This window comes from Cynocephalus volans, chromosome 11, assembly GCF_027409185.1.
Source record: "Cynocephalus volans isolate mCynVol1 chromosome 11, mCynVol1.pri, whole genome shotgun sequence".
NCBI classification, from domain to species: Eukaryota; Metazoa; Chordata; class Mammalia; order Dermoptera; family Cynocephalidae; genus Cynocephalus; species Cynocephalus volans.
The window spans coordinates 116,000,695-116,018,122 of NC_084470.1; the positions used below are offsets into that span (position 1 = coordinate 116,000,695).

Sequence of the window (17,428 nt, forward strand, 5' to 3'; positions counted from 1 at the left end):
ACATGTGGTATTTCTCTTTCTGTGCCTGACTTGTTTCACTTAATATAATTCTCTCAAGGTCCATCCATGTTGCTGCAAATGGCAGTATTTCATTCGTTTTTATAGCTGAGTAGTATTCCATTGTGTAGATGTACCACATTTTCCGTATCCACTCATCTGATGATGGGCATTTGGGCTGGTTCCAACTCTTGGCTGTTGTAAAGAGTGCTGCGATGAACATTAGGGAACAGGTATACCTTCGACTTGATGATTTCCATTCCTCTGGGTATATTCCCAGCAGTGGGAAGATAGCTGGGTCGTATGGTAGATCTATCTGCAATTGTCTGAGGAACTTCCAAACCATTTTCCACAGAGGCTGCACCATTTTGCAGTCCCACCAACAGTGTATGAGAGTTCCTTTTTCTCCGCAACCTCGCCAGCATTTATCATTCAGAGTCTTTTGGATTTTAGCCATCCTAACTGGGGTGAGATGGTATCTCAGTGTGGTTTTGATTTGCATTTCCCGGATGCTGAGTGATGTTGAGCATTTTTTCATATGTCTGTTGGCCATTTGTTTATCTTCCTTGGAGAAATGCCTACTTAGCTCTTCTGCCCATTTTTTAATTGGGTTGCTTGTTTTCTTCTTGTAAAGTTGTTTGAGTTCCTTGTATATTCTGGATATTAATCCTTTGTCAGATGTATATTTTGCAAATATTTTCTCCCACTCTGTTGGTTGTCTTTTAACTCTGTTAATTGTTTCTTTTGCTGTGCAGAAGCTCTTTAGTTTGATATAATCCCATTTCTTTATTTTTCCTTTGGTTTCCCGTGCTTTTGGGGTCATATTCATGAAGTCTTTGCCCAGTCCTACTTCCTGAAGTGTTTCTCCTATGTTTTCTTTAAGAAGTTTTATTGTTTCAGGGTGTATATTTAATTCTTTAATCCATTTTGAGTTGACTTTAGTGTATGCTGAAAGGTATGGGTCTAGTTTCATTCTTCTGCATATTGATATCCAGTTCTCCCAGCACCATTTACTAAAGAGGCAGTCTCTTCGCTAGTGTATGGGCTTGGTGCCTTTGTCAAAGATCAGATGGCTGTGGGTGTGTGGGTTGACTTCTGGATTCTCTATTCCATTGATCAGTGTGTCTGTTTTTATGCCAGTACCATACTGTTTTGGTTATTATACCTTTGTAGTATAGTTTAAAGTCAGGTAGTATTATGCCTCCAGCTTTATTTTTTTTGCTCAGCATTGCCTTGGCTATGCGTGGTCTTTTATTATTCCATATAAATGTCTGGATAGCTCTTTCATTTCTGAGAAAAATGTTGCTGGAATTTTGATGGGGATTGCATTGAATTTGTATATCACTTTGGGTAGTATGGACATTTTCACTATGTTGATTCTTCCAATCCAAGAGCATGGGATATCTTTCCATCTTCTTGTATCCTCTCTAATTTCTCTCAGCAGTGGTTTGTAGTTCTCATTATAGAGATTTTTCACCTCCTTGGTTAGCTCAATTCCTAAGTATTTTATTTTTTTGGTGACTATTGTAAATGGGCAAGCTGTCTTGATTTCTCTTTCTGCATGTTCACTATTGGAGAATAGAAATGCTACTGATTTTTGTGTGTTGATTTTGTATCCTGCTACTGTGCTGAAATCATTTATCAACTCCAAGAGTTTTTTTGTAGAGGCTTTAGGCTGTTCGATATATAGGATCATGTCATCTGCAAACAGAGACAGTTTGACTTCATCTTTTCCAATCTGGATGCCCTTTATTTCCTTCTCTTCTCTGATTGCTCTGGCTAGTACTTCCAACACTATGTTGAATAGGAGTGGTGAGAGTGGGCATCCTTGTCTAGCTCCTGTTCTAAAAGGAAAAGCTTTCAGTTTTTCCCCATACAGGATGATATTGGCAATGGGTTTATCATATATGGCTTTAATTATGTTGAGATACTTTCCATCTATACCTAACTTCTAGAGGGACTTTGTCAGGAATGAATGTTGAATTTTATCAAATGCTTTTTCAGCATCTATAGAGATGATCATATGGTCCTTGTGTTTGATTTTATTAATATGGTGTATCACATTTATTGATTTGCGTATGTTGAACCAACCTTGCATCCCTGGGATGAATCCCACTTGATCGTGGTGAATAATTTTATGTATGTGTTGCTGTATTCTGTTTGCTAGTATTTTAGTGAGGATTTTTGCATCTATATTCATCAAGGATATCGGCCTTTTTTGGTTATATCTTTACCTGGTTTTGGTATCAGGATGATGTTTGTTTCATAGAATGAGTTTGGGAGATTTGCATCTGTTTCAATCTTTTGGAATAGTTTGTAAAGAATCGGTGTCAACTCCTCTTTGAATGTTTGGTAAAATTCTGCTGTGAATCCATCTGGTCCTGGGCTTTTCTTTGTTGAGAGCCTTCTGATAACAGCTTCAATCTCCTTTATTGTTATTGGTCTGTTCAGATTTTCTACGTCTTTATGGCTCAGTTTTGGGAGCTTGTGTGTGTCCAGAAATTTATCCATTTCCTCCAGATTTTCAAATTTGTTGGCGTATAGTTGTTTATAGTAGTCTCGAATGATTCCTTGTATTTCAGATGAATCAGTTGTAATATCACCTTTTTCATTTCTAATTTTTCTTGTTTGAATCTTCTCTCTTTTTTTTTATTACCCATGCTAATGGTCTGTGAATTTTATTTATCTTTTCAAAAGACCAACTTTTTGATTCATTGATCTTTTGTATTGTTCTTTGGGTTTCAATTTCATTCAGTTCTGCTCTGATCTTAATGATTTTTTTTCCATCTGCTAATTTTAGGTTTGGATTGTTCGTGTTTTTCTAGTTCTTTAAGGTGAAGTGTTAGGTTGTTCACTTGCCATCTTTCCATTCTTCTGAAGTGAGCATTTAATGCAATAAATTTCCCCCTTACTACTGCTTTTGCAGTATCCCACAGATTTTGGTATGATGTATCATTATTTTCATTAGTTTCAATAAATTTTTTGATTTCCTGCTTGATTTCTTCTTGGACCCATATGTCGTTAAGTAGAATGCTGTTTAATTTCCATGTGTTTGTATAGTTACCAGAATTTCATTTGTTATTGATTTCTAAATTTAATCCATTGTGGTCTGAGAAGATACATGGGATAATTCCAATTTTTTTGAATTTGTTGAGACTTGATTTGTGACCTAATATGTGATCTATCCTGGAGAATGATCCATGTGCTGATGAGAAGAATGAATACTCTGAGGTTGTTGGATAGAATGTTCTGTAGATACCTGCTAAGTCCAATTGGTCTAGAGTATTGTTTAGATCTTTTGTTTCTCTGCTGATTCTTTGCCTAGATGATCTGTCCAATATTGACAGTGGGGTGTTCAGGTCCCCTGCTATTATGGTATTAGTATCTATTTCCTTCTTTAGGTCTAATAGAGTTTGTTTTATAAATCTGGCTGCTCCAACATTGGGTGCGTATATATTTATGATTGTTATGTCTTCTTGATGGATCAATCCGTTTATTGTTACGTAGTGTCCCTCATTGTCTCATTGTATGGTTTTTAGTTTAAAGTCTATTTTATCAGATATAAGAATAGCTACTCCAGCTTGTTTTTCTTTTCTGTTTGCCTGGTAAATCTTTTTCCATCCTTTCACTCTTAGTCTATGTGAGTCTTTATGGGTGAGGTGGGTCTCTTGAAGGCAGAATATAGTTGGGTCCTCCTCTTTAATCCAGTTAGCCAATCTGTGTCTTTTGATTGGGGAATTTAAGCCTTTTACATCAAGAGTTGTTATTGAAAAGTGTCGATTTATTCCTAGCATTTTACTGATTATTGTTTGGTTGTCTTAGTTGTCTTTTGTTCCTTGCTTTCTGATTTACTGTTTGTTTTCTGTATTTGTTGGTTCCTTGTGTTGTAGATAGCCTTTTTCTTTGTTTGTTTTCTCTTCATGAATGCCATTTTTATTATACTAGTGGGTTTTGATTTTTCTTGGGTTTTTATGGCAGTGGTAGTTATTTTTCAGGAACCAAACCCAGTACTCCCTTGAGAATTTCTTATAAGGGTGGTCGTGTGGTGGTGAACTCTCATAGTTTTTGTTTGTCTGAGAAATACACTATTTGCCCTTCATTTAGGAAGGATAGCCTTGCAGGTAGAGTATTCTTGGCTGGTAATCTCTGTCTTTTAGTATTTTGAATATATCATCCCGTTCCTTTCTGGCTTTTAGGGTTTGTGATGAAAAGTCTGATGTTAGTCTGATTGGGGCTCCCTTATAGGTGATTTGATGCTTCTCTCTTGCAGCTTTTAAGATTCTCTCTTTGTCTTTGAGTTTTGCCAATTTGACTATAACATGTCTTGGAGAAGACCTTTTTGGGTTGAATACGTTTGGAGATCGTTGAGCTTCCTGGATCTGAAGATCTGTGATTTTTCCTATACCTGGGAAGTTTTCTGCCACTATTTTGTTGAATATGTTTTCAGTGCAATCTCCTTTCTCCTCCCCTTCTGGAATACCCATGACTCAGATATTTGAGCGCTTAAGGTTGTCTGATATCTCTCTCAGATTTTCTTCAATGCCTTTGATTCTTTTTTCTTTTTTCTTTTTTTTTTTTTTTTTTTTTTGTCTGCCTGTGTTATTTCAAACAGCCCATCTTCAAGTTCAGAGGTTCTCTCTTCAACTTCTGCAAGTCTGCTGGTTAAACTCTCTGTTGTGTTTTTTATTTTACTGTATAACTTCTTCAGTTTGGCAAGTTCTGTTACATTTTTTTTCCAGCTCATTGATTTCCTTGTACATCTCTTCTTTCAGGTCCTGTATACTTTTCCTCGTTTCATCATGTTGTCTAGCTGAGTTTTCTTGTATCTCATTCAGTTTCCTTAGAATTATCACTCGAAATTCCTTGTCAGTGATTTCAAGGGCTTCTTGTTCTATAGGATCTAGAGCTTGAGAGTTATTACCCTTTGGTGGTGTACTTTCTTGATTTTTTGTATTTCTGGTATCTTTTCTTTGATGTTTATTCATTGTGGCAGGGAGTTTCACAGTCCACAGGTTTGACACTATTGTCTGACTAAGATGTTGCTGGGGTTGCCAATTTGGTATGGCTACCTCAGTGACTGCTCAGTTGGCCACTAGTGCCTTGCGTGTGTGGTTGCCTCGGGTCTTGGGCCTCTCTGGGGAGCCACCTCTCTGGTCAGCTTGGACTCGGCTGGGCTGCTGGGTCACGAGGTGGTATTGCAGGGTGTGTGGTGTCTGCCGAGTTTCCACCTCCCCTGCTGGACGTCTCCCTGTTCTGTGGGCACTGGGCCAGGCTGCTGGGATGCGCGGAGTTATTAGACATCTAGATGGAGATGTTAGGGAGGCAGTTAGATGTTTAACTCTGCAATTCAAGGCTGGAGTTGTAAATTTGGGATTTGATATCATGTAGGTGAAGATAGCTATAGACAGAAAAGAGAATAGGTCTGGGGTCTGACCCTTGGGGCATCCCAGTGTTTAGAGGCTGGGGAGGTGACAAATACCATTAAAGGCTACTGAGCAGGCACAACCAGAAAAGTAAGAGAAAAACTAGGAGAATTATGTCCTGGAAGCCAAGTAAATAAAGGAAAAGAGGGATGAATTTGACCAGATGTTTCTGCCATACCAAATAAGATTAGGCCTAAAAACTGACCTTTGGATTTGATAATGTGGGGGTTATTTGACAACTATAATGAGAGCAGTTTTAGTGGAGTGATGGTGGCCTGATTGGTGTCATTCAGGAGGGTGGGAGAAAAGAACTTGGAGACTGTAAGTATAGACAGCTCTTTCAAGGAATATTACTATAAAGGAAAGAAAAAAGTGATGTAACCGGAGAAAGAAGCTGTGTTGGAGTTTGTGGGTTGTTTTGTTGTTTTATTCTCTCTTTTTTTTTAATAGAACATATCATTTTATATGTGATTGGAAGGATCCTATAGAAAGAGGGAAAATTGATTCAGGGAAATTTACTGGAGCAATGTCCTCCAGTAAGCACGTAGGGATACCATCTGATACACAGTAGAAGAGTAGGCTTTTGCCAGGAACGTGGATAATTTATCCATAGTAATTGGAGAGAAGGCAGAATATATAAGTACAGTGCAGGTAGGTGGAGAGATGGGATGGTCGGAACTTCTGGAAGTTTCCTTCTGTTCTGTTGGTTTCATTTTCTCAGTGAAATAGAAATCAGGGTCATCAACTGAGAATAAGGATGAGGGAAGAGGTGGTAGAGATTTGAGAAGACATAAAGTCTGAAATAGTCATCTAGAGAATAGAGTAAATGAACCAGGGAAATATGATTGTTGGGCAGTAAGAATCAACTTAAAGCTAGCAGTCATTAATTGAAAGTTAGTGCTCAGCATATTTGTGTGTTTGCTCTGCAGGCACAGGTACACTGTAGGTAGAGTTGGATTTAAGCGAGGATATTGTTTAGCAAAGCAAGTAAGGGGAAATGAGCAAAAAAGTTGAGGGTAGATGCAAGAGAATGATTGTGCTTGACTATAGGATTTAACCTGGGTAAGGAGGGAAATGAGGACATAGTGGGGCTGAGGGATAGTATAAAAGTGGCACTATCAATGGACTGAGTGCCCCCTGGGAATGAAAGATCCTTGAAATTGGAGTACTAAAGGGAGCTGGGAATATAGGTGGTGAGCAGAGTGGAATGATTGAAATTGAGATAATGGAAGATTTTCAGGTATTGGTAATAAGATCAAGGAATAAGTGGTTTAGGTGAGTGAAGGGACAAGATTATTTTAATTTTAGAAGGAGGTCCAGAAACTAAGAAACCAGAATTTTGTAATCACCACACACAAATTCACAGAGATAATGTTGAAGAGAGTAACAGTTAACCAAGAGCAAAAATCTTAAAGCACTGAGCAAGTCCAAGGGGATCCTTATGTGCAATAGATATATATAAATAAGCTTGAAATTCAAGCTTAAAGATTCATTTTACTTTAGCCCTCAAGATTTAAGGTAATTGGGGGATTGAAGGTGAAACAGGGAGAATATATGCTCATTTTTCTAATGACTTATTTAGTCACTTCTCTGATGCAGAACTAGTCTACTTTCTGTGAAGTCTTTGATGATGATGCCTGATTTGTTTTTTGTTTTTGCTTTCTTTTAAAATTTTTAATTTTTATCTTATTAGTGTTATAGTTTAATAAGTCAACTAGTTCTACAGGGATGAATAAGATAAACAGCAGTCCCCAGACTTTCTGCCTCACAATTTCCCTTTCCCAGAGGCAACCACTTTCAAATCCTGTAGCTGATTCTTTGATGTGTGTGTCTATACTTCTAAATAATATTGTGTATTTCTATTTCTTTTTTTCTTTCTTTTTTTTTTTTTTTTTTTTTTTTGCCATTTTCAGCTTTATCTATTGACTCCTTTCCTTTGTGAGATGAAGGTTTAGCTCTCTTTCCTGTGTCTCACTGCTACCAAACCTGACGTTCCTCATCCTCCTAATACAGGGTCATGATTTTGGTTAGATCAGGATACAGTTCAGTGATTTTTTAGTAGATTCAGAGTTGTGCAGTCATCAACAATCTAATTCTAGAATATTTCAACACTCAAAATGAGGATTTCAATTTCTCTGTATCCTTGCCAGCACTTGGTATCGTTCATCTTTTTGATTATACCCATCTTAGTGGGTGTGAATTGGTATCCCATTGTGGTTTTAATTTGTATTTTCCTATTGACCAGTGAAATTGAGCATCTTTTTATGTGCTTATTGGCCATTTCTATATTTTCTTTGGTGAAATGTCTGTGCAAATCTTTTGCCTGTATTTTAATTGGGTTATTTGTCTTTTATTGTTGAGTTATAAGCATTTTTTATATGTTCTGGATATAAGTCCCTTGTCATATAATGGTTTGCAAATATTTTCTCTTACTCTGTGGGTTTTTTCTCTTTTTCTTTATGATGTCCCTTGACACGTAACTTTCTATTCTTTTAAAGTCCAATTTATCTATTTTTTCTTTTGTCACTTGTGCTTCTGATGTCATATTAAAGAAACCATTGCCTATCTCAAGGTCACAAAGATTTTCTACAATGTTTTCTTCTAGAGGGTTTTTAGTTTTAGGTCTATGTCCCGTTTGAGTATTTTATGTGTGTATGGTGTGACGTAGGGATCCAAATTTATTCTGCATGTGGATATCCAGTTTTTTCAGCATCATTTGTTAAAAAAACTATTCTTCACCGCATTGAATTGTCTTGGCACCCTTGCCAAAAATCAGTTGACTATAAATGTGAGAGTTTATTTCAGGACTGTCAATTCTACTGTGTTGATCTGTATGTCTGTTCTTATGCTGGTAGCACATTGTCTTGGTTACCATTGCTTGGTAGTAGGTTTGAAATCTGGAAGTCTGAGTTGTTCAGTTTTCCTTTTCTTTGACTATTCTGTGTTTCTTTTCACAGATTTTAGGGTCAGCTTGTCAATTTCTGCAAAATAGCCAGCTGGGGTTTTGCTAAATGTTGCATTGACTCTATAGACCAACCAGTTTGGGGAGTATTGACATTTAACTGTGTTAAGTCTCCTGATGCATGACCTTGGGATGTCTTTCTGCTGCCTGTCTTTAGATGTACTTTTCTCTCTCTAACTGTAGAAAATGTAAAAGAGAAGAATCATACAAGGAAAAAAGTCATCAGCATTTCCTCCGCTTACATATGATTTTAATTTTTAATTAACACAGTTATTTTTTGAGATTTTTTTCCCCTTTATGCATAGGTTCTTTTTAGTAGAGCCATAGTTCTGCTGTATATATGCAGCATCTTCAAAAAAATTTAAAGAAAGATTTGTATTATCTTTTAATTCCATTTTTCCATGAACTTTTTGAAGTACCCCCATACATTTTGATTTCTTGGGGCTTTTTTCACTGAATGTGATTTTTTAAGCACTTTCTATGTGATTTTTTTTTTTTTTGCAACACTATTTAAAATAGTCTACTGAGTTTACCTAACTGTTCTATCGTAGTTAGACATTTTGTTTCCAATATTTTGTCAAAAGTTGGTTTCTCCCCACCCCCAAAATTTAGGGTCCCCTCTTTCATTAAAATAGATTCCTGGAGGTAGAATAATGGCTATAACCATTTTTTTAAAATGGTGATGAAAAGTATCTTGTTTTTAATGAAGTGTTTTTAGTGTGTCATTAATTATTCTTAATTTTAGAAGCTACGTCACCAAAAAGTTATACATATTGACTAAATTTAGACCATAATAATAACAATAACATTTAGCCATTATTAAGTCTTGGCACAGCTGTTCTAAGTGACTGTCAAGGAGGTTAGACTTGCCTGAGATCACATACATACGAAGTTGTAGTAGAACCAGAGTTTAAACCTCGGCAGGCTGATTCTAGGGCATATGTTCAGAACCACTCTACAGTACTGCTCCTTTAGAACCTAACATGTCAAAGCAAAGTTCAAGTTAAGACAACACTGGGAGTTATACCTGGATCTCTCCATTTCTGGGTAATGCTTGGGTTACTCTGAAGAGCACTTCAGAGCAATAACTAGACATGGATGCCAAAGGCTGGCACTCTGGCCATTCAACCCTTTAAGCCAGCTTTCAGCAACAGATTGGCTGCTGCTAACTACATTGCCATTTTGAAAATTATGTTCCTCTGCATTCCCAAACTTCTTCTTGCCACTCCAACCCTTATTGCTGTCTTGGGCTGCATTTCTTCTGTTCTGGCCATTTTAACACACTAACTGGAAGGCTTTAAATGCCAAGGCACAGCCCTCTTTTCCCTCTGCCCTACTTTTCCCAGCCAGCACCTGCTCCATCGCTTACTATTCTTTCACAGTGGTTCAGCCAGAGATCTCATAGCACTGTTGAAGCCAATGGTTCTGAATCTAAGCTGTACAACAGAAACACTCATGGAGCTTTTTATAAGTTGTGCGTCCCCAATGATTAATTCAATAGGTCTGGGATTGAGGCCAAGTGGCTGTATTTTCATAAAGATACAGGTAAGTCTGTTATGCAGCCAGGATTGAGAACCTCTGGTCTAGGTATTATTAAGTGACTTAAGATGATTATCCTTATCTGAAAGAGAAGAAAACCTTACTTGTTCTATCTCAGGTGCTTGCTGCAGTCTTACAAATCAACAAGATAACTATAGATTAAGTTTCCTGATACCTAGAATTTTATCCTTATCCTTCTCAGCAGTAATGAAATCTAACAAAGTTTGTTAAATAATTTCTTTAAATAAATAATTTAAAATAAATAATAATTAAATAATTTCTTGCTGGGCACTACAGGAGTATTGGGCCTAAAAATGAGTAAATCATCATCACCTGTCCTCTAGGCTTACTGTCTAGTCTAGGAGACAGATACAAAAACTATGGTACATTGTAAACATTTCTCCTATGTATAAACAAAGGGCTCTGAGAACCCACTTCCTCTGAGAGAGAGGAGCTCTGTAGGAGAGGTGGAAAAAAGTTTGTGAATGCTTCACAATGGAGTTAACATTGTCATCAGAGCTTGAAACATGAGAAGAATTTTTGCCTGGCAAAGAAAGGGCAGACTTGGCAAGAAAACCACATGAACAAAGACAGAGATGTGACAGAGCACAGCCTACTCAGGAAGCAGCATGTAGTCTACTGTTACAGGATCCTAAAGTAGCATAGAACATGATATAACTGAAAGGGGACGGGAAGTCCAGATGGCAAACCTTCATATAGAAAGAAGCTGCAAATTGATTATTAGTAAGCTCTCTATAATTCTTCAAAAGAACAGACTTTCAGGAAGCCTTTGGGTCACTAATCCAGTCTATGCTACCATGTCATCAGATCTCATACACTGCTTAGGGTCAGTAAGGGTTGATCCGCTGAAGTACATGAAGTACTAAATGGCATGTCATATTTAAATTTGTAGGTCAATATAGTGACGTACTATGCAGCTGCTAAAAAGAATGTAATGCCTCTATGTGTACTTATATGAAAAGATAGAGAAAAGGGCAAAAGAGCAAGCTGCAGAACATGTACATATATAGGATAATCCATTAGTTTTTTTTTTTAAGGTATAATATATATAAGGCTTTGTATGTGCTAAAAGGCGTATAGAAAATTGTGGAATGCACAGGAACATAGGAGTGAAATGAGAAGGCTAAAGAGTCTTTTCACTTTCTGTACTATCTGAAATTTTTTACCATAAACTTTCATTACTTTTATAATCTAGTTACTATTTTTAAAAAAAAGATTTAAATTTGACCTAGAGTTTTGTTAACCTTCAAAATTAACAAAATCTTCTCTTTGAGCCCTGTGGCCCACTCCCTCCTTCATCATAACATCCTGAAGGAAGTAAAAATGCCCCAGCTTCCCAACACATCAGATTTCCACTGACCTTTAGTAAACACTTCCAGAGCATGCCATGCAAGTATCAGAAACTTAGATACCTGATTTGTCCCTGGCCCAGCTCTTCTCCCCAATTCTGCCTTAGAATCAGCATTTTGTGAGACCCATACTGTTTTAAGACTTTCTGCCTTAAGTGTACACTTCAACCCACTTCAATGGAACAAATGACTGTGACAGCAGTGCAGTGACTGCTGATGTGCACTGAGGAGTACAGAAAGTGAAAACTTCCATTTCTCCTGAAATAACTGTAATCAAGCTCTAAAGCATGAGTGTAAGAACTATAACCAGAGTCTCCATAGTCAAGTCCCTGTTACTGAGTCCTTTGCATAGCACATTATGACAAAATGGGGTTTTCCAGTAATGATCTTTATTGAAGGAGCAGTATCACTTGGCTGGTTCTAAAGATATGGTTGATGAGAAAAGTTTAGGCAAAAGTCAATTTGTAGAATTTCTCTGTCTCAAGGCATGATTGTTTGAGTAGTGAAAAGCACAGGGTAAAAAGGACAGGATAATTAACTGACTAAAGTCAGGGCTTGTACATCTTTATTCCTGCTAAAAGAGATTGCATTTTTATATCAGCCTATCCTAAGTTCAGTTACATATAAATGCAATTCAGTAATTAAACTGAATTAAATATCAGAGTTACTACTCATTGTGACTGAGAAAATTAGATGTTCTTGTTATTTGAAGACAGGAGCACTATTTCAGAGATCTAAAAAGCTCAGAAGGAAAATGAGAAAATATAATGTTGACCTTGGTGGGGCATGAGGGGGAAGGAGCATGAAGTTTATATGAATTTGCCTGAAGTACTTGCTGTTGTGTGTAGACAAAGGGACAAGGACACATAGAGATGAGTCCTGCCCACTAAGTTTGATTCGCTTTACAGAGAGCAAGCATTGAGATTCTGAAAGGCTTTTTTGGCATGTGGAAGATAGTAGTCATTTGTCAATTAATGTGGGAAGCCGTGTGAGTTCTGATAACCTTAACAAGTAATTGATCTTTGGAGATAAAAACTATCTCCACTTAACAGATAGAGAAACGGAATCCAAGGAGATGAAGGATTGTGCCCCAGTCACATAGTAAGTGATTATGCCAGATTTTAGACCTGTGCGTTCCTGTTTGAGAGCCCCAGTTAGTGCCTTTCTGCCCTAGCATCGCTCAAGAATATGTACAGGAATGCTAGTGGCAGTTTATGAAACTGAAATGTCGTTAACAACCTATCTTACTGTTGTAATCCTCTGTTGAGGGTTTGTTAAATATGTTGTGGAACACCTATACCTTAGAATACTTTGTAGTTAAAAATGTTCATGTAAATCTGTATTAATGTTGTAAATGTTCATGATATGTTAAGAAGGAGGATATCCTGATTCAAAAATGGGCAAAGGTCCCAAATGGACATTTCTCAAAAGAGGACATACAAGTGGCCAACAGGTCTATGAAAAAATGCTCAACATCACTAATCGTCAGGGAAATGCAAATTAAAACCACAATGAGGTATATCCCTCATACCTGTTAGAATGGTTTTTGTCAAAAAGACAAAAGGTGTCAAGTGCTGGTAAGGATATGGAAAAATGAAACTTTTGTACACTGTTGGTTGGTGGGAATGTAAATTAGTACAGCCATTATGGAAAACAGTATGGAGGTTTCTCAAAAAATGAAAAGTAGAACTACCATATGATACAGCAATTTCAATTCTAGGTATATATCTAAAGAAATGATTTCAGTATGTGGAAGAGATAGGTATCTGCACTCTCATGTTCATTGCATCATATTCACAATAGCAAAGATATGGAATCAGCCTTTGTCCATCAGTGGATGAATGGATAAAGAAAATGTGGTTTATATACACACTGTAATATTTTTCAGACTTAAAAAATAAGGAAATCTTTTCATTTGCAACAACATGGGTGAACCTGGAGGACATTATACTAAGTTTGCCAGGCACAGAAAGACAAGTACTACATGATCTCATTTAAAGAAGTTGCATGGTGGTTAAGAAGGGATTGGGGGGGGGGGGTCACGAGAGATGTTAGTCAAAGGGTATACAGTTTCAGTTATAAAGAAGGAATAAGTTCTGGAGTCTGTTGTACAGCATAGTGACTAGTTAATAATTACTGTAAACTTGAAAATTGTTGAGAGTACATTTTAAATGTTCTCACTCCAAAAATTTAAGTATGCAAGATGATGGATATGTTATATAGCTTGATTTAATTATTCCGCAATGTATACATATATCAAAACATCATGTTGTACACCATAAGTATATAAAAAATAGATAAATTTCATTGATTAAAAAAAGGTTACTAAATAGTATATACATTATGTTCTCATTTTTGTATATAAAAAATTTGAGGTGTATAATATATGTCACATGCACAAATATAGAAAAATGCTAAAAGTGTTTACCTGGTTGCTTTTAAATTTCTTTGTTTTTTTGGTATTTTCTAGATTTTTACAAGTATATGTTTTATAACAGGGTAGTTGGGAGGCTGGTAGTTAGGAAAGAGGAAGGAAAATCCTAAAAGGATATGGTAGGAAGCAAACGATTTATGTAACCTATTTACTGGCAAATTGAACATTGGATGATTAAGTTAGCTATAATTTTCCTTGATGAAAATTTAGGGACTTTGCATGGCTTTCACTTCTGATTTTCCTCTTTTCTTTTTCAGTAACAGTAATGAGTAGCCAGAGTACTCCTGCCAAAGCCCCCAGAGTAAGGAGCAGTCCATCCATTTCCTCCCCATCTTCTGCAGCTTGTGCTCCAAGCTGTGCTGGAGACCTCCCTCTTCCTTCAAATACTCCCACATTCTCTATTAAAACCCCTCCTGCCAAGGCCCGGTCTCCTATCAACAGAAGAGGCTCTGCTTCCTCTGTCTCTCCCAAGCCACCCTCATCGTTCAAGATGTCACTTAGAAACTGGGTGACCCGAACACCTTCCTCCTCACCACCCATCACTCCACCTGCTTCTGAGGCCAAGATCACATCTCCAAGAAAAGCCCTCATTCCTGTGAGCCAGAAGTCATCCCAAGCCGAGGCTTCCTCTGAGTCTAGAAATAGAGTAAAGAGGAGGCTAGACTCAAGCTGTCTGGAGAGTGTGAAACAAAAGTGTGTGAAGAGTTGCAACTGTGTGACTGAGCTTGACGGCCAAGTTGAAAATCTTCATTTGGATCTCTGCTGCCTTGCTGGTAACCAGGAAGACCTTGGTAAGGACTCTCTAGGCCCTACCAAGTCAAGCAAGATTGAAGGAGCTAGTACGAGTACCTCAGAGCCTCCTTCTCCTGTCAGTCCTTATGCTTCAGAAAGCTGTGGAACGCTACCTCTCCCTTTGCGACCTTGTGGAGAAGGGTCTGAAGTGGTAGGCAAAGAGAATAGCTCCCCAGAGAATAAAAACTGGTTGTTGGCCATGGCAGCCAAACGGAAGGCTGAGAATTTGTCCCCACGAAGTCCATCATCCCAGACACCCAATTCTAGGAGACAGAGTGGAAAGACGTCACCAGCCCCGGTAAGTCAGAGGTGGTGGGAAGATACATTTCTTGACTTGAAGGGGGCCAGTGGGAAGATACATTATCTAACTTGAAGGGAGCCAGGCAAAGATCTCTTCTCAAGTCAGAATGCTTGGGGAAATAAGTCAATCTGTTTATTCCTAGGGTTGCCAAATTTAGCACATAAAAATACAGAACAAATTTTGCATGGGACATATTTAATACTAAAAAATTTTATGCTAAAAAGTTATTTGTTGTTTGTCTGAAATTCAAATGTAACTGGGTGTCCTCTATTTTATCTGGCAACCTATTTACTCCTATTTAAATCCCTCCTGTCAAGGTTCATACTCCTCCTCCTGTTGCCTCATTCACTAAAGCCTTCCTTGTGTTCTAGGATATCAGTTCAAAAATATCTCCCCTCTCCTGTTAGACAGTATGCTATTCTCTTTATAGATAAAGCTGTTGTTCATTGGAAGGTTGCCAACATCCCTAAGTAGATTTCCAGTTTGTAATTACACTTTGCAATTATTTAAGTTTACAGTGAAACTTATATACTTACAAAGCAATTTAAGTGCAGAATCCTTACAGATTTTTATGACTTCTCCTCGATCTTTTATAGTCATCTTTCCCACACCAATGTTTTTGGTACCTATATCTACTCGTTTAAACGTTCAGTGTTGTTTCATTTATCTTTTTAGCACTCATATTTCATTGGTTGACAAAATATTTAAATTAGATAATGTCAATAACAGATATTGCTGGCAGAAATAGGTTCGTGAACCTGGAAAAGCATATAACTCATTATAATAGTGGAGGCAGAAGTATCTGCGAGCATTGGGTGAATTATGGGCACTGGTTAGAGGGAATAAAAAGCTTCTGAGGTTAAGGGGAGGTGGGTTAAGGAAGTTTTCTTTTTTTTTTTTTTTTTTTTTTTTTTTAAAGATGACCGGTAAGGGGATCTTAACCCTTGACTTGGTGTTGTCAGCACCACGCTCAGCCAGTGAGCGAACCGGCCATCCGTATATGGGATCCGAACCCGGGGCCTTGGTGTTATCAGCACCGCACTCTCCCGAGTGAGCCACGGGCCGGCCCATGGGAAGTTTTCACTGTAGTTCATAATAGTTCTTGTTCTGAGTTAAGGAGAAGGTGGTAAGATGATAGAAATTCAATCCAGGAATCATGATCAGCAACATCTTCCCTTTTAAAGGGCAGAAGGTGGATAACCTTAGGGCAGTTCTGGTTTAATAAGTGTTCATATCCCCCCCCTTACTGTCATGAAGTCTATCCCATTTTAGGAATTTTAGGAAAAATACACTAGAAATATTTTAAAGACTGCTTCGTACACAAACTCCAACCAAGACCTTGCTACAGAAAATGGAAAAAAAAAAAAAAATATATATATATATATATATATATATGTATTTCTTTATATATAATATATATAAAGTCTCCTTTCTTCTCTCAAAATTATGGCTGCCCTTTGCCCCTAGCTAAAATTTCTATTTTTTTTCCAGGGGAGCTGGTCTCAGCTGTGTGGAGGAAAGTAATTTCAATGAAAAACTGTTTTCACTAATATTTAAATCTTAAAGGTTTTAAAAATCGTGTGCTAGTCTTATAATTTCTTTGAAGCTAAAGTTTCTATAAAAGAATTTTTCTTTATCTAGATGATAATATAGACCTTCAGAAGAGGATAGAAGCTGCTATTTGAATACCTATCTCATTTTAAATTGGGGAGGCTGATTTACCAATTTTTTCAAAAAGGATGGTAATTGTAACCTTGTTGGTTCTACTTTTAGGAGGCTTAACCGATAAACACTTTCTGTTCACGTGAAAAGTCTATGCCTGCCTTCCTTATACCGTCTATTAAATTTTTATTATATTCAGTAAAAATCAGCCGAAAGAGACATTGCCATCAAAAGTATTGGGACTGAAAGCTGGCTGACTAATCAAATTTCTAGGCATCCTAACTTAAGGTACCCCTTAGTGGTAACTTGCTGAGGTAACAGCTGAACTTTTTCTTAGGAAATCTCTGAAATCTAAACTTTTCTTCTTCTAGGTCACCATTACTCCCAGCTCCATGAGGAAAATCTGTACATACTTCCATAGAAAGTCACAAGATGACTTCTGTAGTCCTGAACACTCAACAGAATTGTAGATTCTTGTCTGTAATTAACTAAACGTTGGTCCACTAAAACAAGATGAAAAATACAAGAGTAACTATATAAACTCTGGTCTTTAAGAAACCTACCATCTTTTCATTTTTAGAGAAAATTCTTTCAACTCTGAAATGCACCTAGCCTGGTTCTACTACCATAGTGTATACGCAGCTTCCTCAGGATGAATCTGTGTTTAAATTTCATAAAGTAAATTTGTCACTGTAGCATTTTGAGTGAATAGTCTTCACTTTTTAAATTATGCATCTTCTCTGCAATAACGACATCCCAGCTCATGGAGGCAAAAAACGAAACATGTCTCTGGTTACCCTGAAACTTTCTGTACACAATGGAAAGTATTTGCCAGCCACAGCACGGGGCCTATCTGTGAAGGCCAACTGCGGACGAAATCCTCTGCTGAAGACCCCTGGATCTGTTCTGCCTCAGACAAGTATAACTTTATTTGAAATAGATCATCTT

The 17,428-nt window shown here is 37.3% G+C and overlaps 1 protein-coding gene across 2 annotated transcripts in view; it reads left to right on the forward strand.

Annotated features, from left to right (window-relative positions):
* DTL (denticleless E3 ubiquitin protein ligase homolog) overlaps nucleotides 1-17,082 on the forward strand; it is a 47,710-nt gene extending 30,628 nt beyond the window's left edge. For both annotated transcript variants that reach the window (XM_063115177.1, XM_063115178.1), the window contains 2 exons: nucleotides 13,983-14,815; nucleotides 16,852-17,082. In XM_063115177.1, the coding sequence (XP_062971247.1) occupies nucleotides 13,983-14,815; nucleotides 16,852-16,950 (932 nt within the window). In that variant the 3' untranslated portion in view covers nucleotides 16,951-17,082. The remainder of the gene's footprint in view (nucleotides 1-13,982; nucleotides 14,816-16,851) is intronic.
* The last annotated feature ends 346 nt before the right edge of the window (nucleotides 17,083-17,428 follow it).